Source organism: Strongylocentrotus purpuratus, unplaced genomic scaffold (genome assembly GCF_000002235.5).
Source record: "Strongylocentrotus purpuratus isolate Spur 01 unplaced genomic scaffold, Spur_5.0 spur5_scaffold_18, whole genome shotgun sequence".
Taxonomy (NCBI): domain Eukaryota; kingdom Metazoa; phylum Echinodermata; class Echinoidea; order Camarodonta; family Strongylocentrotidae; genus Strongylocentrotus; species Strongylocentrotus purpuratus.
The window spans coordinates 5,689,462-5,714,275 of NW_022145603.1; the positions used below are offsets into that span (position 1 = coordinate 5,689,462).

The 24,814-nt window shown below is 38.4% G+C and overlaps 1 protein-coding gene across 1 annotated transcript in view; it reads right to left on the reverse strand.

Annotated features, from left to right (window-relative positions):
• Nucleotides 1-6,029: 6,029 nt before the first annotated feature.
• The window catches only part of LOC576080, a 66,007-nt gene continuing 47,222 nt past the window's right edge, over nucleotides 6,030-24,814 (reverse strand). Inside the window, exons 33-49 of the mRNA XM_030989095.1 lie at nucleotides 24,358-24,479; nucleotides 23,465-23,596; nucleotides 22,593-22,704; nucleotides 21,502-21,651; nucleotides 20,473-20,856; nucleotides 19,860-19,961; nucleotides 18,965-19,039; nucleotides 18,073-18,318; nucleotides 17,138-17,410; nucleotides 16,263-16,454; nucleotides 15,735-15,833; nucleotides 14,531-14,761; nucleotides 13,756-13,862; nucleotides 12,785-12,925; nucleotides 11,566-11,719; nucleotides 10,835-11,026; nucleotides 6,030-6,992 (exon numbers count right to left, since the gene is read on the reverse strand). Of these exons, the coding sequence (XP_030844955.1) occupies nucleotides 6,901-6,992; nucleotides 10,835-11,026; nucleotides 11,566-11,719; nucleotides 12,785-12,925; nucleotides 13,756-13,862; nucleotides 14,531-14,761; nucleotides 15,735-15,833; nucleotides 16,263-16,454; nucleotides 17,138-17,410; nucleotides 18,073-18,318; nucleotides 18,965-19,039; nucleotides 19,860-19,961; nucleotides 20,473-20,856; nucleotides 21,502-21,651; nucleotides 22,593-22,704; nucleotides 23,465-23,596; nucleotides 24,358-24,479 (2,804 nt within the window). The 3' untranslated portion in view covers nucleotides 6,030-6,900. The remainder of the gene's footprint in view (nucleotides 6,993-10,834; nucleotides 11,027-11,565; nucleotides 11,720-12,784; nucleotides 12,926-13,755; nucleotides 13,863-14,530; nucleotides 14,762-15,734; nucleotides 15,834-16,262; nucleotides 16,455-17,137; nucleotides 17,411-18,072; nucleotides 18,319-18,964; nucleotides 19,040-19,859; nucleotides 19,962-20,472; nucleotides 20,857-21,501; nucleotides 21,652-22,592; nucleotides 22,705-23,464; nucleotides 23,597-24,357; nucleotides 24,480-24,814) is intronic.

The following is a 24,814-nucleotide window of genomic DNA, read 5'->3' on the forward strand; positions in this document are numbered from 1 at the left end:
TCAGTTAATAATAGCAAGTCCTTTCTTGCGGACAGTTGCCATTCATTCACTGGTAGCTTTTTTTGGGGGGGGCGGTGGTTTACCGTGCCATATTTGAAAATAACCTTTTAAGCTAGTAATATGTGTTTTACTCAATGAAAATATGATTTGATTTTTTTCTCGATATTCTCGTTCATGATAACATATCAGATTTATACATGTCTATAAAACACGATATTAACGTATGAAAATATGGGTGATCATTTTCAACATTGTGCGTGACAACGTTATTTTAAGTCATTTCAATGAACGGAAATTGATGGGTTTTACTTACGTTTGTTACTTTTGCGTTATCGTTTTAACAGCACTTTCAAAACACTTTTAACACGGAATAAAAGTATTCTAATTCTGATAGTTACTACTTTACCAAGAGCGCTTTGATTTGGTATGCTACCCTTGACTCAACGTAAAAAGATTTGCATCTAAGTTGTATCTGTGATTTGTTTGTGCAAATGCTTTTATTGGAATTAAATAGAAATTTAACTTCAAGTTGAATGTTTCGCCTCTCACTGATTTTTTTTTTTTTAAATTGTAGCCATTTAAGACTGTATTATTACAAATAAGTTAAATTTTCTAGGTTATATTGCAAATATGATTTAATGTTCATTTTATGTAAGCATTGTCGTTCATGTTTTGATGGGAGTTATGGAAATGAACTTATTTGAATTGCATTGAGTTTTAATTTTCCGGAATGCAGCCCCCCCCCCCCCCTTCCCTACTCCTTATTATAAACTATGCTTAAAAAAGGATGTCGCCATGATGCACGATTCGTAGAGTAGTTGTTCGTGATTTTTCCTCTTTCATTTTTATGGAATCCAGAATTATTCAATAACAAGTTTAACCATCTTAACTGAATTTGCATGCTAGTATTACAACGCTGGAATGTGTTATTAATATTATGTTTCTGTATAAGTCAAAATATATGCTATACAACAAGTTTGTTTTACTCATTATTCTCTGCAGATGAAAACGATTTCTGAGCTTTCTTACTCTCTGTGTATCAGTCTGGATCGAGGGATATCATATTAAGAATAATCACTGAAAAGAATTGCTCTTCAAATACCATCATAATCGAAATATGACAAGAAAAAAGCTTCTGAAAAAGCCCTTACTCCTACACTTTTTCTACAAAAGCTAAAATTCAAACAAAAATTACAAAAGATACTGTCCTGATAGATGAATCATCCTACTACTCCTATATGAACAGGAAGGGAGTAAATATGGTTTGCCACCGACATGAATACCAATATCCCAAAAAGCAGGTCACCCGACGAGTAGCAGACTAGAAGAGTAAAGTAATATGATTTCAGACATAGCAGACACAATTAAATGAAGGAAGATTATTTAGTCCAAACGACAAAGGCGTCTAAGTGCGAAATTATTTGGCTAGTGCGGAGATGATATTTGTCTACACTGAAAGGACCCGTTAATGCATTCTTCAAAGTTTATTATGGTTTGGGCGTCGACCAAGTTAACCTATATAGATGTATCTCAAAAGATTGTATTCTGTCAGTACAAATATAGAAATGAATAGGGATAGCCGCGGAGGCGCGGGATGATAAAACTGAATTCATGCAACACGATGGCTATTTCACTACTGCAGAGATGTTTGTCGATGTTTTTTATTCTTCAAAATTTGTCTTGGCTGAAAGGACCCGTTAATGCATTCTTCAAAGTCTATTATGGTTTGGGCGTCGACCAAGTTAACCTAGATGAATCTAAAAAGATTGCATTATGTCAGTAAAAATATAGAAATTAATAGAGATATCCGCTGAGGGGCGGGATGATAAAACTGAATTCATGCAACACGATGGCTATTTCACTACTGCAGAGATGTTTGTCGATGTTTTTTATTCTTCAAAATTTGTCTTGGCTGAAAGGACCCGTCAATGCACTCTTCAAAGTCTAATATGGTTCGGGCGTCGACCAAGTTAACCTAGAGGGATCTCAAAAGATTGCATTATTTCAATAAACATAAAGAAATGAAAAGGGATAGCCGCGGAAGGGGGGGATAATAAAACTGCATTCCCCTAACTGGTTGCGAAGATTTCCGAAAAATCAGACCAAAGGTAATTTCAAAAGCCTTTTATATCACCACTGATCCCCTTTATTCGATCGTTAGAATGACGTACGTAATCTAAACATGGTTTTCATTGGATATAAAAGTTAACCCTATCTATTAAGACCGCGATCAAGGGGGGCATGAAAAGTGGTCTTTAGAGGCAGGTTGTCTTTAGAGGCAGGTGGCCTTTGTGAACATGTTTCTGTAATACACGTATCAATAGCAAAGTCTATTCAAGGGAAATAAAATGGTGTATATATTAAAGCAAGTGGTTTTTCTATACAGGTGGTCGCTAAAGCAGATTTCAATGTATATGGTATTGAAATTGCCCTCGAATTATTTCTCGAAAGTCTTTGTAAAACGGTTTTGAAAACCTGTTTGGTATGCTACTCAGGTTAGGGGTAAACACGAGTGATGGAATTATTACACAGGACGCCGAGATGGAAATATAATTGGATGGATATTGAAAATAAGATTAGAGCGCGAGCTTGTGAGAGTGGTAGATTAAGGGGGTGAAAAAAGAGGCAGAGAGAGAGGTGATTGATAGAGTAGGATGGGTAAAATGAGAAATGGAGAGGTAGAGAGAAGGAAAGAGGGGATGAAACGTGTAAAAGGATTGGGAGTGAAGAGATGTAGAGAAAGGGAAAAGGAGGGAGGTGGGAAGAGGGGATATACAAAGAGGGGAAGTGGAGGACGACAGAGAACTAGAGGTGAATGAGTGAAGAGACAGGGGGTGGAATCAAAGGGGGAATGCATTTCTATTCACTGCCCATGGGTACTTACAGCTGCATCATATATTTATAGAACGATGAATTGGATCACAAGTGACAACAGTTAAAAATATAAGGATAGAATGATAGGGATTGAAAAAATACGTAAGAGGATATTACAGTACGTAGAGGTAATAAAGAGACGAAGTGGTGGAGATTGAGGTACGTAGAGGTAATAAATAGAAAGAAGGGTTAATTAGAAACAATGTATGAAAGAGAGATAGATTAACATGGAAACTGAAGGAGGGGTATATATATTGAGAGAGTGGTGGACAGACAGAGACAGATAAAGAAACAGAGACAAAGAGATAGACATACATAGAAAGGGAGAGAGAGAGCAGGATTTTAAAAGAGAACAGCAATTGTGTCAGGTTTTCGACACAGGTTTGTTCCATGGACTTTGTACACTCAGGAAGCTGTAATGAATGGAGATCCCGTCCAAGAGGCCCCTTTGAAGCCATCCGTGGCACCGCGTGTCTTTTGTTTCCCCTATCGTAATCCCCTTAATCCCCCTCCGAAACCGTACAGCTCCCTAGTAGCACTAGGTCCTCCCTTTCCACACACATCCCAGCCCAGCGAGCACGGCGGCTTTTGCTTTGTGGGCCCGTATTTGGGGTGAATAGTGGTGATAACTTGACAACTTCTAGCCCTCAATCAATAAATGCGCAAACATATAACACAATTTCATTTAGTTCTTTAGGAAGATAAACCTTTAGACTACTTTCCTAGCTATGTACAAATTTCGGAAATTTTCGGAAAATATCAATAATTAGATGAGAAAATCATGATGATGAAAACCTTTCATTCGCTCTAACTCACGATTTCCTTGGTCGATTTCGCTGGTTGAAATGGCCATGCATTCAGTAGAGCTATCGGAGAACAGAAAAAGCAATTGATGACTAATATAAAGTTGCAATGGTCTTATGCTGTTAATTCTGTATTTTATATGTTATAGCTAAATACATCTTCACTGAACATGACTTAATTTTTCGGTGCCACGCATGGCTTCAAAGCTCGATGCTTGCATATATTTGCAAAAGAGTGAATAGAGAACTTAGGGAAGCAGATGGCGTTACGTAACATTTCGAACTATTTGGAATTCCAGAGAGGGACTGTGCATTGATATGGACAGCTGTTGATGGAAATGATGGTTGGAGAGGGTTACATTTCTTTTTGTTAAGCCAGGTTAATCTTGAATATTTTTCCCTCGGAAAATTCTTTCGAGACGGTATCTCCATTCATTACAGCTTCCTGGTACACTCCTTCTAAAATCAATTTGTGATCGACAAAGTTCCCGTTTTCTCTTCATCATCATTATCTTTTCTCCGCCCTAGTTAGCTCGATCTATAAAAAGAACATGCCGCAATTATTTCGTTCTTGTCCCATTTTAGAGCGAAATTTCTTTTGTATTCGCTTAACAGAACTCATCAACAGCGAGGTGAGGTTGACAAAACCTCTCACTATGAACATGACAGACAAAGAAAGCGGACAAAATATACAGTTCCTCAGGTAGACAAAGGAACATCCATTCACTGCTATTATGTAAAAAGGTGAATATGCATGTGACACCTGTTCTACACATTTTTACATAAAAGCAGTGAAGGGATGTTTCTTTGTCTACCTGAGGAACTGTATATTTTGTCCGCTTTCTTTGTCAGTCATGTTCATAGTGTCTTCATCTTTTGTTCAATGATCTATCGGTTTTTCGCCCTAGTTAGCTCTTTCAATAACAGTGTACGTCACCTATTGAGGTGTGTGAAGATGACAATGACGTATTACGTGACCCAAACATGACCTCTACATGAGACATACAACATGATATTGAAACCGCCCTCAGAGTTGATTTATCGAAAATATTAGCGATCGTGCTCAGTCTATAAACAATTAGATATACTCTCAAAAATCGATCTATTTACATGATAAATCCTCTATATCAATACATGTCTTGGGCCATCTACTTTCTTTTTCGTATAGATAATTTTGCCTGACTAGCTGTTTATCGTCAGGCGATTATAACGGTCGACTCATTTCCAGGGATTGTAGATAATACATACAATATTATTTGCATATCACTTTTCACAATTCCCTTTCGTGTTTTCGGGAGCTCCTTTCCAAGCAGATTTTCACAAACGACTCCATTTCAAGTTTTGGGCAAATGTAATTGTTTTCTCTGAGTAAATATTTGCCTCGCCGCCTGGCAGATCTCTCTGTCAGTTTTAAAAGGCATTCACCTCAATTAATATTTACTTTCCTTTGATTTTTTTTTTAAAATCTAAGCTTGGATTATCTGGCGGTTGAGTTTGTGTGTGTGTGGGGGGTGGAGGTGAGTGGGGGAAGGGGCATCAACCCAAATTCCTCTGGAAAAAAAAACAATTCCTCACATGCGAGATCGATTTCTACAGGGAGAATAATCCGACAAACAATGTGCCAAACAAAGATTTATAAAAAATATCGCTGCGGTCTACGATTTTTGCCGCGGGCTCCATTAAGTATTTTATTTATTTACTTTCTTTTCTTTATTTAGTTACCCAAGTGCGGCACGGTAGCTCGTTTGTCATACGTGCAGATTGGCACAAAACAATAGGGACTAACTAATTGATAGGATTGCTTGATGCGAAATGCCTATTTCAAACAGTTTTTTGTTCAGATGTGTCTACACTCGCTTGACTCACACTATGAATATGACTGACAAAGAAAGCGGACAAAATATACAGTTCCTCAGGTAGACAAAGGATCATCCCTTCACTGCTATTATGTCAAAATGTGTCACATGCATATTCACCTGTTCTACAAATTTTTACATAATAGCAGTGAAGGGATGTTCCTTTGTCTACCTGAGGAACTGTATATTTTGTCCGCTTTCTTTGTCAGTCATATTCATAGTGTCAAGTATAATAATCTTGAATCCAGTGATATATATCTATCTCATGATAAATACCATGTGGCATGTTGAGATTATTTTGGGGGCATATGAAGACTGATATAACACTATGATACAATATTACATTTTAGAGGGTAGTGACTTACCGCGAGTTTTGTCGGTAATATAAATCAATAGCGCTTTTAAATAATGGCTCATTACGAAATGAAAAAAAAGTCTTCAAATTAAATGAAGGAAACTGAATCACAACTATCAAAAGCAACAGCACACGTTTGTTTGTATGACATCACATTGTCTTTATTCATTAATTTATTGTTTTAGAGTGACTTGGTGCTGCATACGAGAAGCCACTGAAAATAAATACCAAAGAATAACATAAAAACTAAAATAACTGGATACAACATATTTGTATCCTTAATAACAATCTCAAATAAAGTTCGAATCTGATATGCGTATATCCACATCTCTCATAAATAAGTCAAAGTTTGACTGTCCATTATTTTCTGTATCACAAACCCGAGAGTAAATTATAAACGTTAAAATCACAACATTTACCCTGGGTGGAAAAATAGGAAAGTTTTCCTGAGATAGGTCTGTTTTTTATTATGACTATGGTGTATATAACATGAGATACAGGGCTTGATATGGTGTGCCATGTGATCTATCAAGCATGTTCTGGTGTAATTGAGTGCAACAGCAGGTGGGTTTGGTGTATCAATTGAGTGCTCCAGCATGTTGATTCTAGTGTATCAATCCAATGCTTCATCATGTTAGTTCAGGTGTATCAATCCAGTGCTCTATCATATCGCTATATTGTATCAATCCGGTGCTTTAAGCAGGTTTGTTCTGGTGTATATCTCGGGTGCTATATCATGTTGGGCTTAGTGTATATCAATCCTGTCCTCTATCTAGTCGGTATGGTAAATCAATGCGGTGGTTTGGCAATTTGGTTCTGGTGTACAAATCCGGTGCTCTCGAAGGTTCGCTCTTGTGTATCACTCGGGTGCTCCATCATGTCGGGCTTTGTGTATATCAGCCGGGTGCTAGTATAATGTCTCTGGTGTATCAATACTGTGCTCTAGCAAGTAGGTTCTGGTGTATCAATCCTGTGCTCTAGCAAGTAGGTTCTGGTGTATCAATCCTGTGCTCTAGCAGGTAGGTTCCGGTGTATCAATTAGTGTAGTGTCTTTGAGCCCACTGTCACACATGTTCTCCCATGTCGCCACATGCACCGATCCACCTGTCAACAAGGAAGAGAAATGAAAAGTGAAAGTTTAAAGGTATAAAGGGAGACATGTGCAACTGATGTAACAATTTCTCTTTTACCGATATGTCACACATGAACTTTGTTCAAATCTATTGTTTTGTTCTTGCTTAGGTATGATTGAATAAACATTTTATTCGGAAAAAAAATTGTGAAAGGTGACAATTGATCGCTTTCATCATGGACAATATTAGGGACTTTTAGATTATGCACGCCGAGAACGTGGACTGCCCTTTTAAGGCGATGTGACGTCACTGCCAGTGCCTTAAAATGACGCCACATTGCCTTTAAAGGGCAGTCCACGTTCTCGTCGTGCAGAATCTAAAAGTCTCTATTGACTGTAACTTTCTTGTTTCACCACTCACCAGCACCATTGTTTAGCCAACTATATATATATATATATATATGAGCCACTTCCGATTTACTAACATCACATGAGCAGATAAAGATCATTCGTACAAAATTGTACAACCAATCAAGACTACTGCTGGATACATAATCATTAATCATTTATGGAGCGGCGGTTCGTTTTTGATACACAGATTGAAGTATTCTCGTCAAGAGGGCAAACATAAGGTATTTATGAAACACCTCCATCACTTCGGCGGTGACTTTTCTAAAATACACAAAGTGGGACGTCTCCACGTGGTAAAAGACCTGTGGATACAATTGTGGGGTCATTTGTACAAATGCTTTATCCGAAATGGCTTGTTGACGCTCTACAATCTCCTGGTTCGGATTGGAGTATCATAATGAAAGATGTAAATGGAGACTTTCGAAACACTGTCATTCACATAAGGGACTTTTAGCTTCTGCACGACGAGAACGCGGACTGCCCTTTTAAGGCAATTTGACGTCACTGTCAGTGCCTTAAAAGGACGTCACGTTGCTTTAAAAGGGCAGTCCACGTTCTGTTCGTGCAGAATCTAAAAGTCCCTATTCTTATGCCGATGTTAACCGAATAAAATACACGGTGGCAGGAAAATAGAGAAAATTTCACGTCTAGGCCTACCCTACATTTTCAAGCCCTTTCGTTTTGAAGGAAGTTCTAAATTATCTGTTAAATGCCGTTGGAATTTAACCTTTTTCATTTTGTGGCCTGCAAATGGACCATAGTACCTTTAAGAATGACAAATTATAGTATGCCCACATTGTTATTATGACTAACAGTACCATATATTTTCAAATTCTGTTATAAAATTCTGAACATGTACTGATATTGCGATATCATTTCATTTTAATCTTCGCTGGATCGAGCTGTTGAAGGGCTATCGTCAGATATACTGAAGTCATAGATGTGGAAGGTAACGTATGTGACAGAATAGCTTAGACTTACCCTACAAGATTACAAAACACTTTATATTCTCTGCGAAATACAAAAGGGAACGGCTGTCTTTGAATTCTTTTAAGAAGATGATTCAACGTTGTTATGAAGTTGACCGGGTTCTTTCTCAAACGCAATAAATTCGTTGTATTACTTGATAAATGGAGACATGTGCACTGATGTATTAATAATGTATTAATAATGTTTGTTTTACCATATGTCTCAACATGTACTTTGTTCAAATCTTGCTCAAGAATGATTGAATAAACATTTTCTTTGAAGATAAAAAAAAGGTTGAAAGGTGAACGTTGATCGCTTTCATCATGGACAACATTGACTGTAACTTTCCTGTTTCACCAGCACCATTGATTAGCCAACTATATATGAGCCACTTCCGATTTGCTAACATCACATGAGCAGATAAAGATCATTCATACACAATTGTACAGCCTATCGAGACGACTGCTGGATACATAATCATTAATCATTTATGGAGCGGCGCACAGTGGGCCAGGGAGGAACCAAAGTGCGCCAAAACTCATGTTTGGGGATTTATTTTTTATAAATCCAGAGGAAATGTTTGGACTTCCAGGGATTTTCGCTAAAATTTTATTACCAACATTTTCTCTGATGTCTAAGCTTTAAGTTGATACCAGATTTGGCTGCCCGATTCTGCCCGTTATTATGTTAGAGCCGTTTTCCTTGCAACATTGCCCCGAAAATGTGTTTATTTCGGTCCGCGGTGTCAGAATAAGTGTCACGCGCCCCCTCGCGCCGTGATTTATGACCACGAATCCTTCATGATTCAGCCGCGGACCCCCAAAACCCACATTTTTCGGGGCAATGTGGCAAGGGAAATCGGCTCTAACATAACAACTGGCAAGATCGGGCAGCCAAATTTGGTATCAACTTAAAGCTTAGACATCAGAGGAAATGGTGGTATTAAAATTTAAGCGGTACACTGCGGAGATCTAAACATTTCTTCTGGATTTATAAAAAACATGGATAATTAGTCCATTTTTCAGTGAATTACCCTATAATATATCATGAAGATTGTGTTTCTATTAATTTTAACCCATTCATTCAACGAAATGAACTATCAGGAATATGTGAGAGCAATTTCATATCAATAACTTAAAAACTTCATGTTGAATTGAAAGATTTATAAAATAAGTCACTTTTACACTAAAACTGTGAATATGTAGGATTTTGCTGTTTGAAGTAGTAAATTTATACCCTTATTGTGCATAACGGAATTAAATATTTCACTGAGGTATTCCTCTATGTATTACCTTTCAACTGGGCAAGAAAAAAATTGAAAAAAAAAAATCACCCAAACTTAGTTTTGGCGCACTTTGGTTCCTCCCTGGCCCACTGTGCGGCGGTTCGTTCTTTGATACACGGATTGAAGTATTCTCGTCAAGAGGGCAAACATAAGGTATTTATGAAACACCTCCATCACTTCGGCGGTGACTTTTCTAAAATACACAAAGTGGGACGTCTCCACGTGGTAAAAGAAATGTGGATACAATTGTGGGGTCATTTGTACAAATGCTATATTATCCGAAAGGGCTGATTGACGCTCTACATTCTCCTGGATCGGATTGGAGTATCATAATGACAAATGTAAATATAGACTTTCGAAACACTGTCATTTACATAAGGGACTTTTAGATTCTGCACGACGAGAACGCGGACTGCCCTTTTAAGGCAATGTGACGTCACTGCCAGTGCCTTAAAAGGACGTCACATTGCCTTAAAAGGGCAGTCCACGTTCTCGTCGTGCAGAATCTAAAAGTCCCTATTCTTATGACGATGTTAACCGAATAAAATACACGATGGCAGTAAAATAGAGAAAGTTTCACGGCAAGGCCTACCCTACATGTTCAAGCCCTTTCCTTTTGAGGGAAGTTCTAAATTATCATTTAAAAGCCGTTGGAATTTAACCTCTTCATTTTTTGGCCTGCAAATGGACCTTAGTACCTTTAAGAATGACAAATTATAGTATGCCCACATTGTTACCATGACTAACAGTACCATATATTTTCAAATTCTGTTATGAAATTTTGAACATATACTGATATTCCGATATCATTTCATTTTAATCTTTGCTGAATCGAGCTGTTGAAGGGCTATCGTCAGATATACTGAAGCATAGATGTAGATGGTAACGTATGTGACAGAATAGCTTAGAATTGCCCTACAAGATTACAAAATACTATATATTCTCTGCGAAATACAAAAGGGAACGGCTGTCTTTGAATTCTTTTAAGAAGATGATTCAACGTTGTCATGAAGTTGAGCGGGTTCTTTCTCAAACGCAATAAATTCGTTGTATTACTTGATAAATGGAGACATGTACAACTGATGTAACAATGTTTGTTTTACCATATGTCACAACATGTACTTTCTTCAAATCTATTGTTTTGTTCTCGCTCAAGAATGATTGAATATCATTGTTCTTTGGAGAAGAAAAAAAGATTGCAAATCCTACCTAGGTTGACGATTTTGAGTAGACGTGAGAAGATGTCATGCTTCGGAAAGGGATCCACGGCTACGGCTATTAAGAGCTGTTCATAGTCGATGTCATCGACGGTACGGTACTCCTCTTCCTGTAAGGTGAGGATCTCCACAGACCGTACACCGTGGTGGGGGATCTCGTAGAACTTCACAAATCCAGCTGAACCTAAAGTACAAAACATTTGATTTTTGTGGTTTTAGTCAGGGTTCATTAATTGTAAACAGTTGCAAGAAATTGTCTTTGGAGAGAGTGCGAGTGCGAGTGTGTGTGATTGAGAAATAATTTCCAACGAAATGAACGAATAAGGGCAGTGCAAGGGATTGATTTGTTTGTTTGTTTTACCTGAATGCTAAGAATGCATGTGTGTGCTTGTAATTAAGCACCCAGGGGACCGACGGCTTTAAGTCCTCTTCGAGGGATCTGGTTATTAGGATTAATGCCTTACCAACGGACACTAGCGCTTCGGCTTGGTTTCGAACCCGGGACCTCCCGGTCTCGAGACCACTGCTCTACCACTGAGCCATCGCGCCATTGGTTTCTATCGGTCAAGGTGCTATGACTGAACGAGTCTTTGTAGCGAATAGAGGAGAGTATGTGAGTTGATAATCTGAAGAGGAATCATAGCTAGATTCAGATACTTCGTTTCTTTTTTTCCAAATAATTTGTTTGGGTTTGTTTGTTGAGTCAAATACTTTAGAGCGTACCTTCGTATCTGAATAAATCGACCGAGTGATATTCTTGTACCACACACATGTACAAAAAATTCCCTTCGGTAAATATGTCTACATCCCCGGGCGCGACCACAGCTAGCGTCCATGTCATCTCAAAACGACCATCTTCAGCATTCCACGTATACACCTAGATACACAATAACAGACAAATAAAGAAAGCAACATTATGGTAAAAACAAGAACTTATCGTGACCTGTCACTTTTGTGAATTGGAGCCGAAGGCCTTTTTTCATGACATGAAAATGTCGCGATCGAATTGCCAGCCATGAAAAACATTATACCATACAAGGGTCAACTAACTTGTATTAATATAGTCTTGTATAGTTGTATTGTACAGGCATTCAATGCATCGTATTACCAAAAACTTTCGCGGCATTTAACTCTCGAGAAATTCACGAAAGTTTCGTACACGCGAAAGTTTCCGGTTTTACAGTAATCTTTTTTTTTTTTTGCAGCATGATTGATCATATGAAATTTAATAGACCTTTGATTTCGACTTGATGTGATTAAATTGATTTCCACATTATCTTTTTCCACAGTGTTTCCTTCACCAAAAGCAAACATAACTTTACAGAAAATGCATACATTTTCTTTTTGTAATTCGATTATTGATTTGCAAAATATACATATTAAACTACATTGATTTCCTTTATTTTTGTTGTCATAACTGTTTAAATGAAGTGTTCTGTTGGAAATTAATATACACACGGAAATTGATACAATAGAGTACATGCATAGAGAACGAAAAAAATTAAGTTATACGGTGAATGCATAATGAATGTGAATTAGACAGACATGATTTTTGAGAACTTTAGCGTAATGATAAAGCATGTTGAGCTTATGACCTCGGCATTTATCACACACTATTTTGAAACTAAGTAAAAATGGAAGTGATGTTTAAACTGTTGGCACCGTCGCTGCCGTTCGGAAAAACGTCGCCTTTGACTTGCTCCAGTTTCGAAGACAATTTTTTTTTTAATAACATTTCTCTCTCTCTTCTCCCCCCCCCCCCCCCTCATGCACACACATTCACTCTCGCTATCTCGCACGCTCACTCTCTCAGACACACATAAACACTCCTATCCCTCTCTCTCTCTCTCTCTCTTGCACTTCCTCTCTCTTTATCTCTTTCCACCCACCCCCCCCCCTAATCTCTCTCTCTCTCTCTCTCATTTAAAACAGAAGTTCTTACCCTAACTTGGACTTCGAAAGAGGCATCGACGTCGCTGACACTGATGTGATCAGCCAGTGCGAATCCTTGTGTGCCCTGGTAGTTGAAACTAGTCACCACCCGCGCATGCTCAGATGCTACCTTCTGGAATAATTGAAATTCCTGCCAAACAAATGAAAAAGCTAACCCCCGTCAACACACGATTGCAAAGATTCACGATATATTAAAAGCCCACTGCACTACTGGTAGCTACTTGCGCCCTCTATATAATAAACAATGCCTAATCGGTGACCATTGGTCCCCCATGATGCTCTTTTTCTTATGTTAACTGAGAGCTGAGTTGATGAGATAACCACCTGTCTAGTGACTTTGCAGAGCGGTCTAATCCCTCCTGTAAACTAAGGCAGATAAGCTTTAAGGTTACTTGATTTATCCATGTTTCCTGGGGGCTTGGATCTCAAGTAAAATTCCGTATGCAGTTGTAACTTCTGCAAATTTGACACCCGTTGACCCGTAATTTGGAGGGGTGAAGAAGTGAGTTTTTAATTGCTTTTGTGCATTAATGAAAGGTTTAATACTTGTTATTCCTTTATATTTGTATTTTACATTCATTCAGTTTTCCATTTATATTAACTTGCATTTTCATCGGATAGGGTCTTTAAGGTTTAGCGTCACTTCGTGTTGTCTGCTTGGCTATGAATAGTCTAGTTCTGGACCCTTTTATTGTTTTGTTTTTTAATTCGCCGACTATAAGCGTCAAGCTTATATTCGGCGAATAAAAAAAAATCAATACAAGGGTCCAGAACTAGAATAGGCTATGAAGTGTACGTGCGGGGTTTATGCAGCTCCGTGCTCTAACACTTAGGTTCTGGTAATGTCTGTAGTCGACTCAGACCGATGTCTCTTCTCATTAATTGCGCTGTATAATTGGCTCCTTAAGTTAAGAATGAATTTCATGTGAAGGTGTACTTAGGTTAAATTTAGCTTATTACCTTCGCAGTTGCATTGTAGCAGTACACAGCCGACTCCTCCTCCAGATATAAAGTGAAGATAAGGAATACCTTCTCATCGAAGTGAATACTTTCTACGGAAGACGTGACTAAGGAACATAACAGGAACAAAGGATAAAGAAAACGAAAGGGGATTATTTGAGATAAAAAGAAGGAAAGAGAAAGAATAAACAACCATCGAGCTGCCCATTAATGGATTCACCCAAGCAATTCATCACGATATATTTTTTCGCATTTTGATTCCATGACTACCAGTAAATTCAAAATGTTTATTTTCGTTATAGATTGTCATTACACTCTATATGGTTTAGGGAAGTACAAGAAATCCGACAGGTTATAACTAAATTTTGTATAAAGGAATTTATATGAATATTGACAGAATGAGAGGTCCAATGTAAAGTATATTCTAAGCCGTGAAATACTTTTGAATACAAATGCATTTTCTTTTTTTGTTTCCCAGGTGAAAAACAAACTCTCTAACTTTACCATTTTATTTTCATTTCTATTCTCTACGGCATTTAAACAAACAGTCTGTAATACTTTTTAAGAACACGATCAAACGTTTTAATGACGAAGAGCAGGATCAGGGTATTTATACTAGACACAACTAATCTGTTGAATTGAAGATAAATTTAAGAACAAAATACAAATGGCCATGTTCGTTCTTTCCTCACATAACACCAAATCCAATTCTTTGAACTGATTGTTTTATTTATAAATGATTTGATACAATCTTTCACTGAAAGAAAAAGAATACCTCCTGTGGTAATATCCTGAAAGACTTGGAAGTTTCCAGAGATTTCGTTGTATTTGTAGACGTTAGCAAGGTCGCCCTCGTAAGTGGTGAACACCAAGAAGTTATCTCCATCAATAACGAACGTTGCAACGTCTGAAGTAGCTTCCATATCGTCTCCAGTGGAGCTGGTCATTGTAAAACGCCCATTCTCGTAGCGATAGATGTTGTTGCCAAATATGACAGGCCTTGATTCTATAGTGGAATGAAATTCGAAAGGGAGGGAAAGGGCAATGGTCCGAATCTATTACGTTCGTCGTCGTCATCTTCGTCGTAATCATCAGCAAATGAGAGTATGGCAGCATGACAGTATCATAAATAATAACACATCTTAAAGGGATCCGGTAACTTTGTCTTAGATCCTTTAAAAAATCCTTGATTTAGCTCATGCTGCAATGATAATTATAAACCTTTAGGTGCGTCAGGAACCCAATGACTTTTACAAGCCGATCGCCAGTCTGATTATGAAGATATTTATGATTGAAAATCAAAATCAAATTTGGCGTTTGCCAAACGGTTTTCATAAAACTACAGTCTACTGGGGAAAACGAGTATGGTAACAACCGGTCACTCAAAGGTTTTTACTTTTTTTAAGCACTTTTTGATTATTTTGAAGCGCAATTTTGTTTAGGGCTTCAATATAACACCATATGACAGACACTGATAACAAGTAGGGCCCTGCATCTCAGATTTAACATTGTTAAACGACCCCTTTAAGAACCACTCACCGACACATCATCGACACCGTTAACAACATCATGATCGTCGCCATCAATATCATCATCGACATCATCAACATCTGAGCACCATCACCATCCTTATGAACGTCAACATCACCATCTGAGTTATCCCCAAACTCACAATATACTTGATGTCCATAATCATTAAAAGACTGTTGGTATATCCCATTCCGATTTATGCGCAACAAGATATTTCTTGATAAATCGAAGCACCTCCATTTTATTTACATACTAGAATCTTGTTTTCCATTGGACCTTTGTTTGTATAACGTATACATTCATAATTTTGTACATGTTCTTATAATGTTTTATCCTTTGATAAAAAATAAATAAAGATTGAAGAAATTTAATATACCACGGCTTATTATTCTAACAAATGAGCATTGAATCAACCAGTATATAGTAATCTGACCAGCATGTCTACTTACCTTCGCAAGCAGTATGCCCGGCGTTAGCTACCACGAGGCATATATCACCATCAATGAGGAAATGCTCCCATGCTACTGCGCCATTGGTCGGCACACGTTCTGGAGGTGTGGAAGATAGAGTCAAAAACTTAAAACAAAATCACTCCCATTAGATAGCGTGTGGGTGGTCAGTCAAAAGACAGGTGCATTGTTGTTGTTGATGATGTTATTTATATCGATATTGTTATCATCATCACTTACTTACAGACTTCTTGGAGATTCGCAGTATTCAGCGCTTTGATTTCTCGCGAAAAGATGTAATCGTTGTCTTAACTTATTGAATTCTTAATATAATAATAATGATAATAGCTCGTTTTTTATATAGCGTTTTTCAGGACCGCAGGCTCTCCCAAAGCGCTTTACAGATAAATATACTATTCTTGAATCTTCCCGATGTTTTGTGTTGAAAAGACAGACAATAATGTTAAGCGCTTTGATATCTAGCAAAAGCTGACTCCAAAAACAAATATAATTATTGACATCACTTACGGAATTCTTGGAAATTCCCAGTAGTCGTGTTAAATTGGTAGATAATACTGTCAGTACAGACATCACCATGTTCGTCAGCGTAGATGGCAGCAGCCATAAACGTGTGTCCGTCCACAGAGAAGGGCTCAAATCGCCTCACGTGCTGGCCAATGATTTGAACATTCTCAACGTAATCAATCGCATCGATAAAATCTGACAAAAGAAAACATAGTCTCAAAAGAATGAAAGCTAGTCACGTTGCCGGTACTTCAAGTTTCAAGTTTGTTCCACAATTTACAAAAAATATAAACATACATATAAAACAAAAATGATTCAATACATGTAGTATAAATGAGCACGTCTCAATGATTCTCAATTCATATAATAGATTAAGTAGAATGTTAGGAACCTATTAAAGGTAATGCTCGGTGATGATCAAGATTTGGGATTAGGTGAAGAAGCGTTTTGTTGGTACAAAATTGGTACAAGGGAAACATCTCCAAGGATTCTATGTTCTTCAACTAGTACTGAAACTTTAAAAATACCTTTCATAATTATTAAAAGACGACCTCTCTTCATGGCCTGTATTTGTTTTCCTCTCAGAATAAAATTCTCCTGTAGGAATTCCTATTTCGTCATTATTCTTAGATTTGCCAAACAGAACCTCATATTAGGATTTATTTTTTTCTTCAAATAAAGTCTCGTAGGAATTGCAAGATGGAAAACAAGTTCATTTCCGAGATCCCCTGAATAGATCCATCCGTAATATCATAGACTAGAAATGTTATTTATCAAAATAAAAGCGTTTCTATGTAAATTATACCTAGACTGTATACAAATAACCCTCACACATGTTTCGTTTTGGTACGAAAATAGAAAATTCATCGATAACTCACTGTTGACTACTCCAACAATAGACTCGGTGCGTTCACACTGTGTTTCTGCAAAACATGCCAGTTCGTACAGATCATTCTCAAATTCATCGGACCGCGAATCTTCTAGCGCACCTAGTTTCGACAGATCGACCCCATCAAAGAGGTAAGCAGTGGTGACGTTGTCTTCCAGTATGACCATGTCGTTGAATGTTAGACTTGCATCCACCGTGTTGGTTCCGGCCAGATTGATCCTCTTGGTGTTGATATTGGCCAGATTGACAGTGTTCACCAGACCTTGAAAGAATTGAATGGGACCATTCATTGGTATTATAAAACATTATTAAAGCCCAACTGCACTACTTATAGCTACTTGCGCCCTCTATATTGCAAACGGTGTCTAAGTGGTGACCGTTGGTCCCCCATGGTCCCCTTTTTCTTATGTTAATTGAGAGCTGATTTGATGAGATAACCACCTGTCAGTGACCATGCAGGGAGGTTTAATCCCTCCAGGCTAAAGATGTGCAGATATGCTTTAAACCATAAAGGACGCGTGCATCCTCACCGACTACTGCACCCATTTTCCTAAAATCCTGCACCTATTTTCCCCAATTCCAAACACACAGATTCACACGCAAGCGCGCCCACACCCATCAAGTATTTTGAATTGTATTATGCCAGCGTGAACATACATTGACATATGATTTCATTTGATGTTCCGTCTGATTCAAGCTCCAGTTGGACTATCAGCGCATCGTATCACGAAAGCGTAATTAATAGTTCACCGCCATCGCACTAAAACGCATGTTAAAAAGAATACAGGTGTTCCAATGGCTTGACGGGCAATTTGTGTTTACGAGGATTGTGTGAAACACTACCCGGATAAACCGTAATCTTAGAGGGTTAACGTATGGGGGGAAATAGCTTAGAGTTGCCCTATAAAATGCGTATTGCGTTACCTGTTACGGTGACGTCACCTGTCACACTCGTCTTCTGCTCAAACACATAATACGCCGTCACGGTCTGTTCTGTATTTAGCGTTAGACCCCGTGTAATGTCCTTGCCATCCACCAAACCATTGAACTGCATGTTGCCGGCTACCGAGGCGTCCCGAGTGAAGGACTTGTGGCCTTCCACCTTCTTGGGACTGCGGAAGTCCAGTGTGTCGGCTTCTTCTTGAGAGATTTCAATGTCGTTGACGGTTCCTGCAAAGAATATCATACAATAATCATACAATAACATACATATACTCATGATACAAGTACAGAAACCGCTCAGGCAACACACATAAATGCTGTCTTTATAGTATTCACCGGAAGAAAACTCTAGTACAACTAATAATTATGGACAAATTATATATGGATAGAAAGATTTTCTCTTGTAAAACACGAATAATTTGCCGAGAGATCATGTAGAAATCATGGAAAAGCGTAAAATGCCGGCAATGATGTGGCTAGCTGTGTTTTGCATATGACGTCATGAATGTTGACGCTCTACGGAGGACAGCTGAAGGCAGAAAATCTGGATCTCAAAATTTTACATATTTCAGAGATGATTACTGCGGGGACCAAACATGTTTTGAAGAGGGAAGTTGTTACATTTGACCATAAGGCTTCCCCTTCGCAATGATATGAATTTTGCATCAATTCAAAACACTCTTGATTCTTCGGGTGACTACTGTAAGAGCTGGTGATCTTTCTTTTTATGTTAATTTAGTACACCTTTAGTGACGACGCTCTTCAAAATAAAAGGGGAAAATACGAATGTTATAGACAGATATATAAACACATTAACATGTATACTGACGATTTCTCCAGTCTTACTCAATAAAAATGATATGGGGAAACTCACCTGATATTAGGATGTTTCCAGCTGTTTGTAAATCACACGTATCAAATGTCTTAGCTCCAGAAATAGTTTGCGCACCTATATAGATTGCGATAATTCAAGAAAATGAAAGTAAGGATTTGGTATCATCATGGACTCACTTTGAAAGATTTTAAAGGTGGGATTTGGAGGAGGGGTTATATACCGGGATACTATATTGAAATATGGGATTCGAATGTATCTGTAAAGACAATTTGCGAGTTTAAATACCGTCTCAAATGAAATGTAAGAACAGCTCGCGAGTATAATAACACAACGCATCCTTACGTGCACTCATCCCAAATGCTCTGTAGGTTCTGTGGGCTGGGATGTAATGTCATCTTTTTTCTTCATACTCCTTACTGGTTCAGGTATCAGTACAATAGAATACGAAGTAAATTGGAGGTTGATTTGATATATCCCTTCTATGAATATTCATGAGTATTCTAAATACATGATTGGTCAATTTGTGCTCACGTGATACAATATAATTACACTAAGAAAAACAAATCTCTGCCAGAGCTCCAAATAACTTTCACTATTTTTTTCCTGTGGAGAACTGCGCATGCTCTATTTTTTTTCCAATGCACTCCTACGCATGCTCACTGTTCATTGAAAAATAATGTGTGTCAAATCCGAACGCGCAGACGACCTGCCGAGTGAGTCCTTATACGGACTGCTCATAATCTTACTCGATCCAGATCAGCAGGTAGCTATTCGGTTCGTCGAATTAGTTATAAAGAAGATATTATGCCAGTCCCTCCTCAGATTAATAATTTCTACTTTACTTTCTCACCGATTGGTATATTTGTATATGATATTCTTCTTTTTATTATTAGCATTAATATTATTGCTCCACTTTACGGTTTGCTATTATTACCATCTAAAGTGACGATTTCTGCAGATATATCCACGCCGTCTACTGTACCAGCCACTGTAATACTGCCTTCTACAGTGACGTCATCCAGGAATGTCTTAGAGCCTATAGATGGCAAAAAAAGATGGAAAATGAATGGACAAAACGGAATAAGAAACATCGTCTTTATTATTGTCGGTTCAATTAAGTTACAGGAATATAACCCGACTGGAAAGATTCTAAGGAAATCCTATAACATACGACAAGGAAATTTAAATACCTTGTCGTATAAATTACAGCAATCATATTTGTATGATATGATTTGGCACTTTTATGTTCATACATTTAAACAGGTGACCAAATATTAGATACTGAAGTTTCCTGCAGTTTCATATCTTTACCGATATTTTGCGTGACTTACATTTTCCATTTTCTAAAGTAGGCATTCCCATCAATCCAAAAAAATAATCAACGAACTACCCAATCAAAACGTAAGTCAATCGACCAACTAACGAACCGGGACTTGAAAAAATGGGGAATACTGAAAGCTCAGTCTAATTTGTTTGTATAGCTCTACTCTTAATGAGCTGAAATTCAGCTTCGACATTAGATGCCAAGTTTAAAACATGTTCCATACCAGTGATAGTTCTATCTCCCTGAAGCATCACAGCATCCGCTACAAAGCCATCCACATTAATCCCGTATGCAGTAACGGCTCGAATAGTCCCTGGAACACTTATATCATTCGCCGTCAAAGTTCCTTCAATCGTATGGTCTCCAGTTACTGTCTGTGTCCCGTCAACGGTTAGAACCGTCGGCGCCCAGGTTTGCAGATTATAGCCATGCACTGTTCCCGTGACACGAAGGGCGTCGTCAAAGGTCACAGGCAGTTCGAAGATCACAGCGTTGGGAAGGGTAAATGGCACGTCAACGAACTTTGCGATGGTCTGCAGTTCGGACAGGTCAACAGTGTCGACAGTCTCTAATGAATCCACCGTGATGTCACCCGTCACTGAAACATCTGAAGAAGAAACATAAAGAAATGTCTTTATTCGCTATATGGATCGAAACCCTGGTCTGGCATGCCAGATTACGTAGGACATAAGTCGACTGTAACAGTCCGTGGTTCATTCCACTCATCATTCAGAGTGCATATTGCAGACATCAATTGTTGCTAAGCACGTAGGACAAACACGATGGCTTTGTCCTACCTAACACGTAATATATGCAATTTGCATTCCAACTATTAAAATACAATTATTCGTAACAGGTGCATGGAACAATTTGCAACATAGCACTCAAGAAAGATATGTGCATGAAATGTGATTACATTACGAAATGGCCTTTTGCAAACGGGGTTGTAGTTTAAAAATTTAATTCTATCTGCACAATGAGATAAGAAACTATTACCAATCAATGTGATGTAGGACAGATGGGACGTTGGAACTTTGCAGACTAATGTTGGGAACAATGAAAAGAAGATGTATTTCGATATAGGGCTAATAGGGACTTTTACATTCTGCCCGACGAGAACGCGGACTGCCCTTTGAAGGCAATGTGACGTCACTGCCAGTGCCTTAAAAGGACGTCACATTGCCTTAAAAGGGCAGTCCACGTTCTCGTCGTGCAGAATCTAAAAGTCCCTAATAAGAGCTTGAGAACCTACCATTTTCAAATACGATGGACGATGTCACAGTCTGAACTTCATCTATCTTCATGGCATCTGCATCGAGTGCTTGGATGTCGACGTTATTAATGACTCCACTTACTGTCAAGGTTCCATCAATGTCCACATCCGCATCAAACGTGTAGGATCCTGAAGCATTGAGGAAGAAAGTAATAATCATTAATACTAATTCAGTCAAACCTGTCTATAGCGACCGCCCAAGGAAAACACAAAAAGTGGCATTTGTAGGCAGGTGGTCTTTGTAGACAGGTTCCTTTAGTACATGATTCAATGAGAAACTATATTCAATGAGAAACAACAAATGTGGCCTTTGTAGACAGGTGGTCTTTGTAGACAGGTGGTCACTAAAGCAGGTTTGACTGCAATTCGTTTACCCAGGGAAGCTTTACCAGCTTCAGTGCTGTTCTTCATGATGGCTCTGCAATCCTTATTACTCAAGCTTGTTAGTGTTGTTGGATTTTAGGGCGGTTTCCATCGTCGTATGATGATCGTCGCAAGATTACCAGGTTCCCATTTACACCTGGTTTGGGAAGTGGCAAATGTGAATTTATGTCTTGCTAAAGGACGTTAATGCGGCGCTGAGATTCGAACCCTCGACCCTGGGACTGAACGTCAAGTGAATGAACCACTAAACTCAGCACCTTCTCGAAGAAAGGAATACATTTAGTATTCGTTTCATAAAGGAGTCGGTAGAGGACTGAATGATCTCATCAATGTCCACATCGGCGTTAAACGTGTATGATCCTGTAAAACGGAACACGAAAGAGCTAGAGGAAACTCCGGTTTCTTGGTCCATTTGAAGATCGCGGTCAGTCATACCAGGAGGAGATCTAGGGTTAAAGCTTCCTTTTTCCCCCTCCCATGTACAGGTAATAATGAGTACTAAATAGGGACTTTTAGATTCTGCACGACGAGAACGTGGACTGCCCTTTTAAGGCAACGTGACGTCCTTTTAAGGCACTGGCAGTGACGTCACATTGCCTTAAAATGGGAGTCCACGTTCTCATCGTGCAGAATCTAAAAGTCCCTAATAACAAACGTAGAACCATAGACGACATACATGTGCTTACCTGTGATCGTTTGAGCACGCGTTAAGGTGAGGACGTCTTCACTGATGTCCACATCATTGACTGTACCGCTCACAGTAGTGCTCTGAGACGCATGGAAGCCATCGTTGAATACCTACCAATGGAAAGAAAACAAAGGCAAATATAGATGTGCAAGCAAAAAAGACTCAGTTCAGTTAGATTCATTTTCATCTGTATGTTTGAATTTATATGTGACTGAAAGCAAGCGTATAAACGATCTTATTGTATAAGCCTATATTTTCTTTGACAGATCGAAAATATTGTTGTCACACATATGATTGCACAACACACTGCGACACACTGCATAGAGAATCAATGTCTATGTATCAAAATATCACCACAGTGAAGTTCATAGTGAAGCGGTGTATACAACCGTGTTAATAACTATACAACACTACATGAGACACTGTTACACACTGTGATCATGTCTATCGAATACCACAGAGAGTTTGTACACACTGTGATCATGTGTATCGAATACCAGAGAGAGTCTGTACACACTGTGATTATGTGTATCGAATACCACAGAGAGTTTGTACACACTGTGATCATGTGTATCGAATACCACAGAGAGTTTCACACACTCATTTAACACTATGCGACAAAGTGTAAGCCTCATATTACAAACGAAAAGTATCAGAGACATTGTAAAGTGTTTTAAAAGTATCGCAGAGTAATCCATATATGGTCGCACTGTGGTTACACCGAGTTTATGGGCACTGTATTTCTCTCTTTTTTTGGTTTCATTGTTTAAACTCTTATCTGTAATTTCACCACACAGCGGTACAGTTATTCCCATATGGACATTACTAAATAAATTGCTGAAGCCTGAAATACTTGTAAGTAAAAATTACCTTCTTTCCGGTAATAGTTTGTGAACCAGCATTCGTCCATACGATGTCGTTGTTCAGATCCGCAAGGTTTATACCATTTACGTCTCCGGATACCGTGATGTCATTGGACACAGTAAGAGCATTGGTGAAAGTCTGAAATGGAATACATAACACTATCTCAAACACACAAAATAGATCAACTTAAAGCGATACTGAACTGGTGGACTTTCTGCCCTAGCGTACTGATAATCGCACAACGTCATCTAAAGCTCAACTTGCCATCAGTGCATACCCCGATACCAAATTTCTACTTCGCAATCAAAGGACTCGACAGTGCAGCTAGAGAAGCAGCGAGTTACAGGACCACACTGCTACAGGTGACCCGAAATTGGTACAGCGGGGAATTAACAGATTGCCTCTAAAACAGTATGGCTTTAAGGTTAATAGAATAGCAACACATCAATTTTTAAAATGTGCGAATATGACGCGATATTTCATAATCTGGACATGATGTATATAAGCAATGAAATAGGTATTGAGATTTTCCTTGAGCTAAATTGTTTAAAGCATCTGCGATCATGCTTAAGTTAACGTATAGTGTAGGTACAAAAAATGGCATGAAAGGTTTTAAACATTACTCTCTTTAACATTGCTCTGTAAGAGGGAATTTAATATTCCATCCATGATTTTCTGAAACGAGGTATATGGTCGGCTAGCATGCATTTGAAAGTACTCACACCAGTTATAGGGTTATTGTGATTAATGTTTTAGCCATGAAATAATCTTTGAAAGTGCATATTTGGAAGAAACATATCATACTTTTGGTGTATGTTTTTGCTCACTTCATTTTAAAAATTGGGGCAACTCCCCCTCCCACCACTCCTCCCCGGTGCAAGAAATTATGACATTCGTACCTTCTTAGCTGAGATTACTTGGGTACCGTCGTTGAGGTCGATAGCACGGCCTACCATTTCTCGAATATTAACTCCATCTAGTGTCCCAGTAATCAAGGCAGCGCCATCGAATTCTACAGAACCTGTAGAAAGATCAATGTCTTGCAATAGTTTGTGCAGCAGAAACAAAATTCGAACCCTCAACCCTAGGGTTGGGAGTTAGGTGAATGAACCACTATACCACGACTCCTCCCGTCTTACAAAGAGTTGTGATTGATCCGAATCAATCGCAAAATATTAGTCTCTTATCTCTTATGAAAATAGTTGCGATTTATATAAACTCTTTGTAAGACGGGGCCCAGGTGTCGTGGTATACTAGTTCATTCACTTGAACATCACTCCAATCTCAATAGCCTGGTACTAACGTCTTTTAGCAAGACATAAATCCACATTTTCCAATCTCCCTCCGGGTATTAAA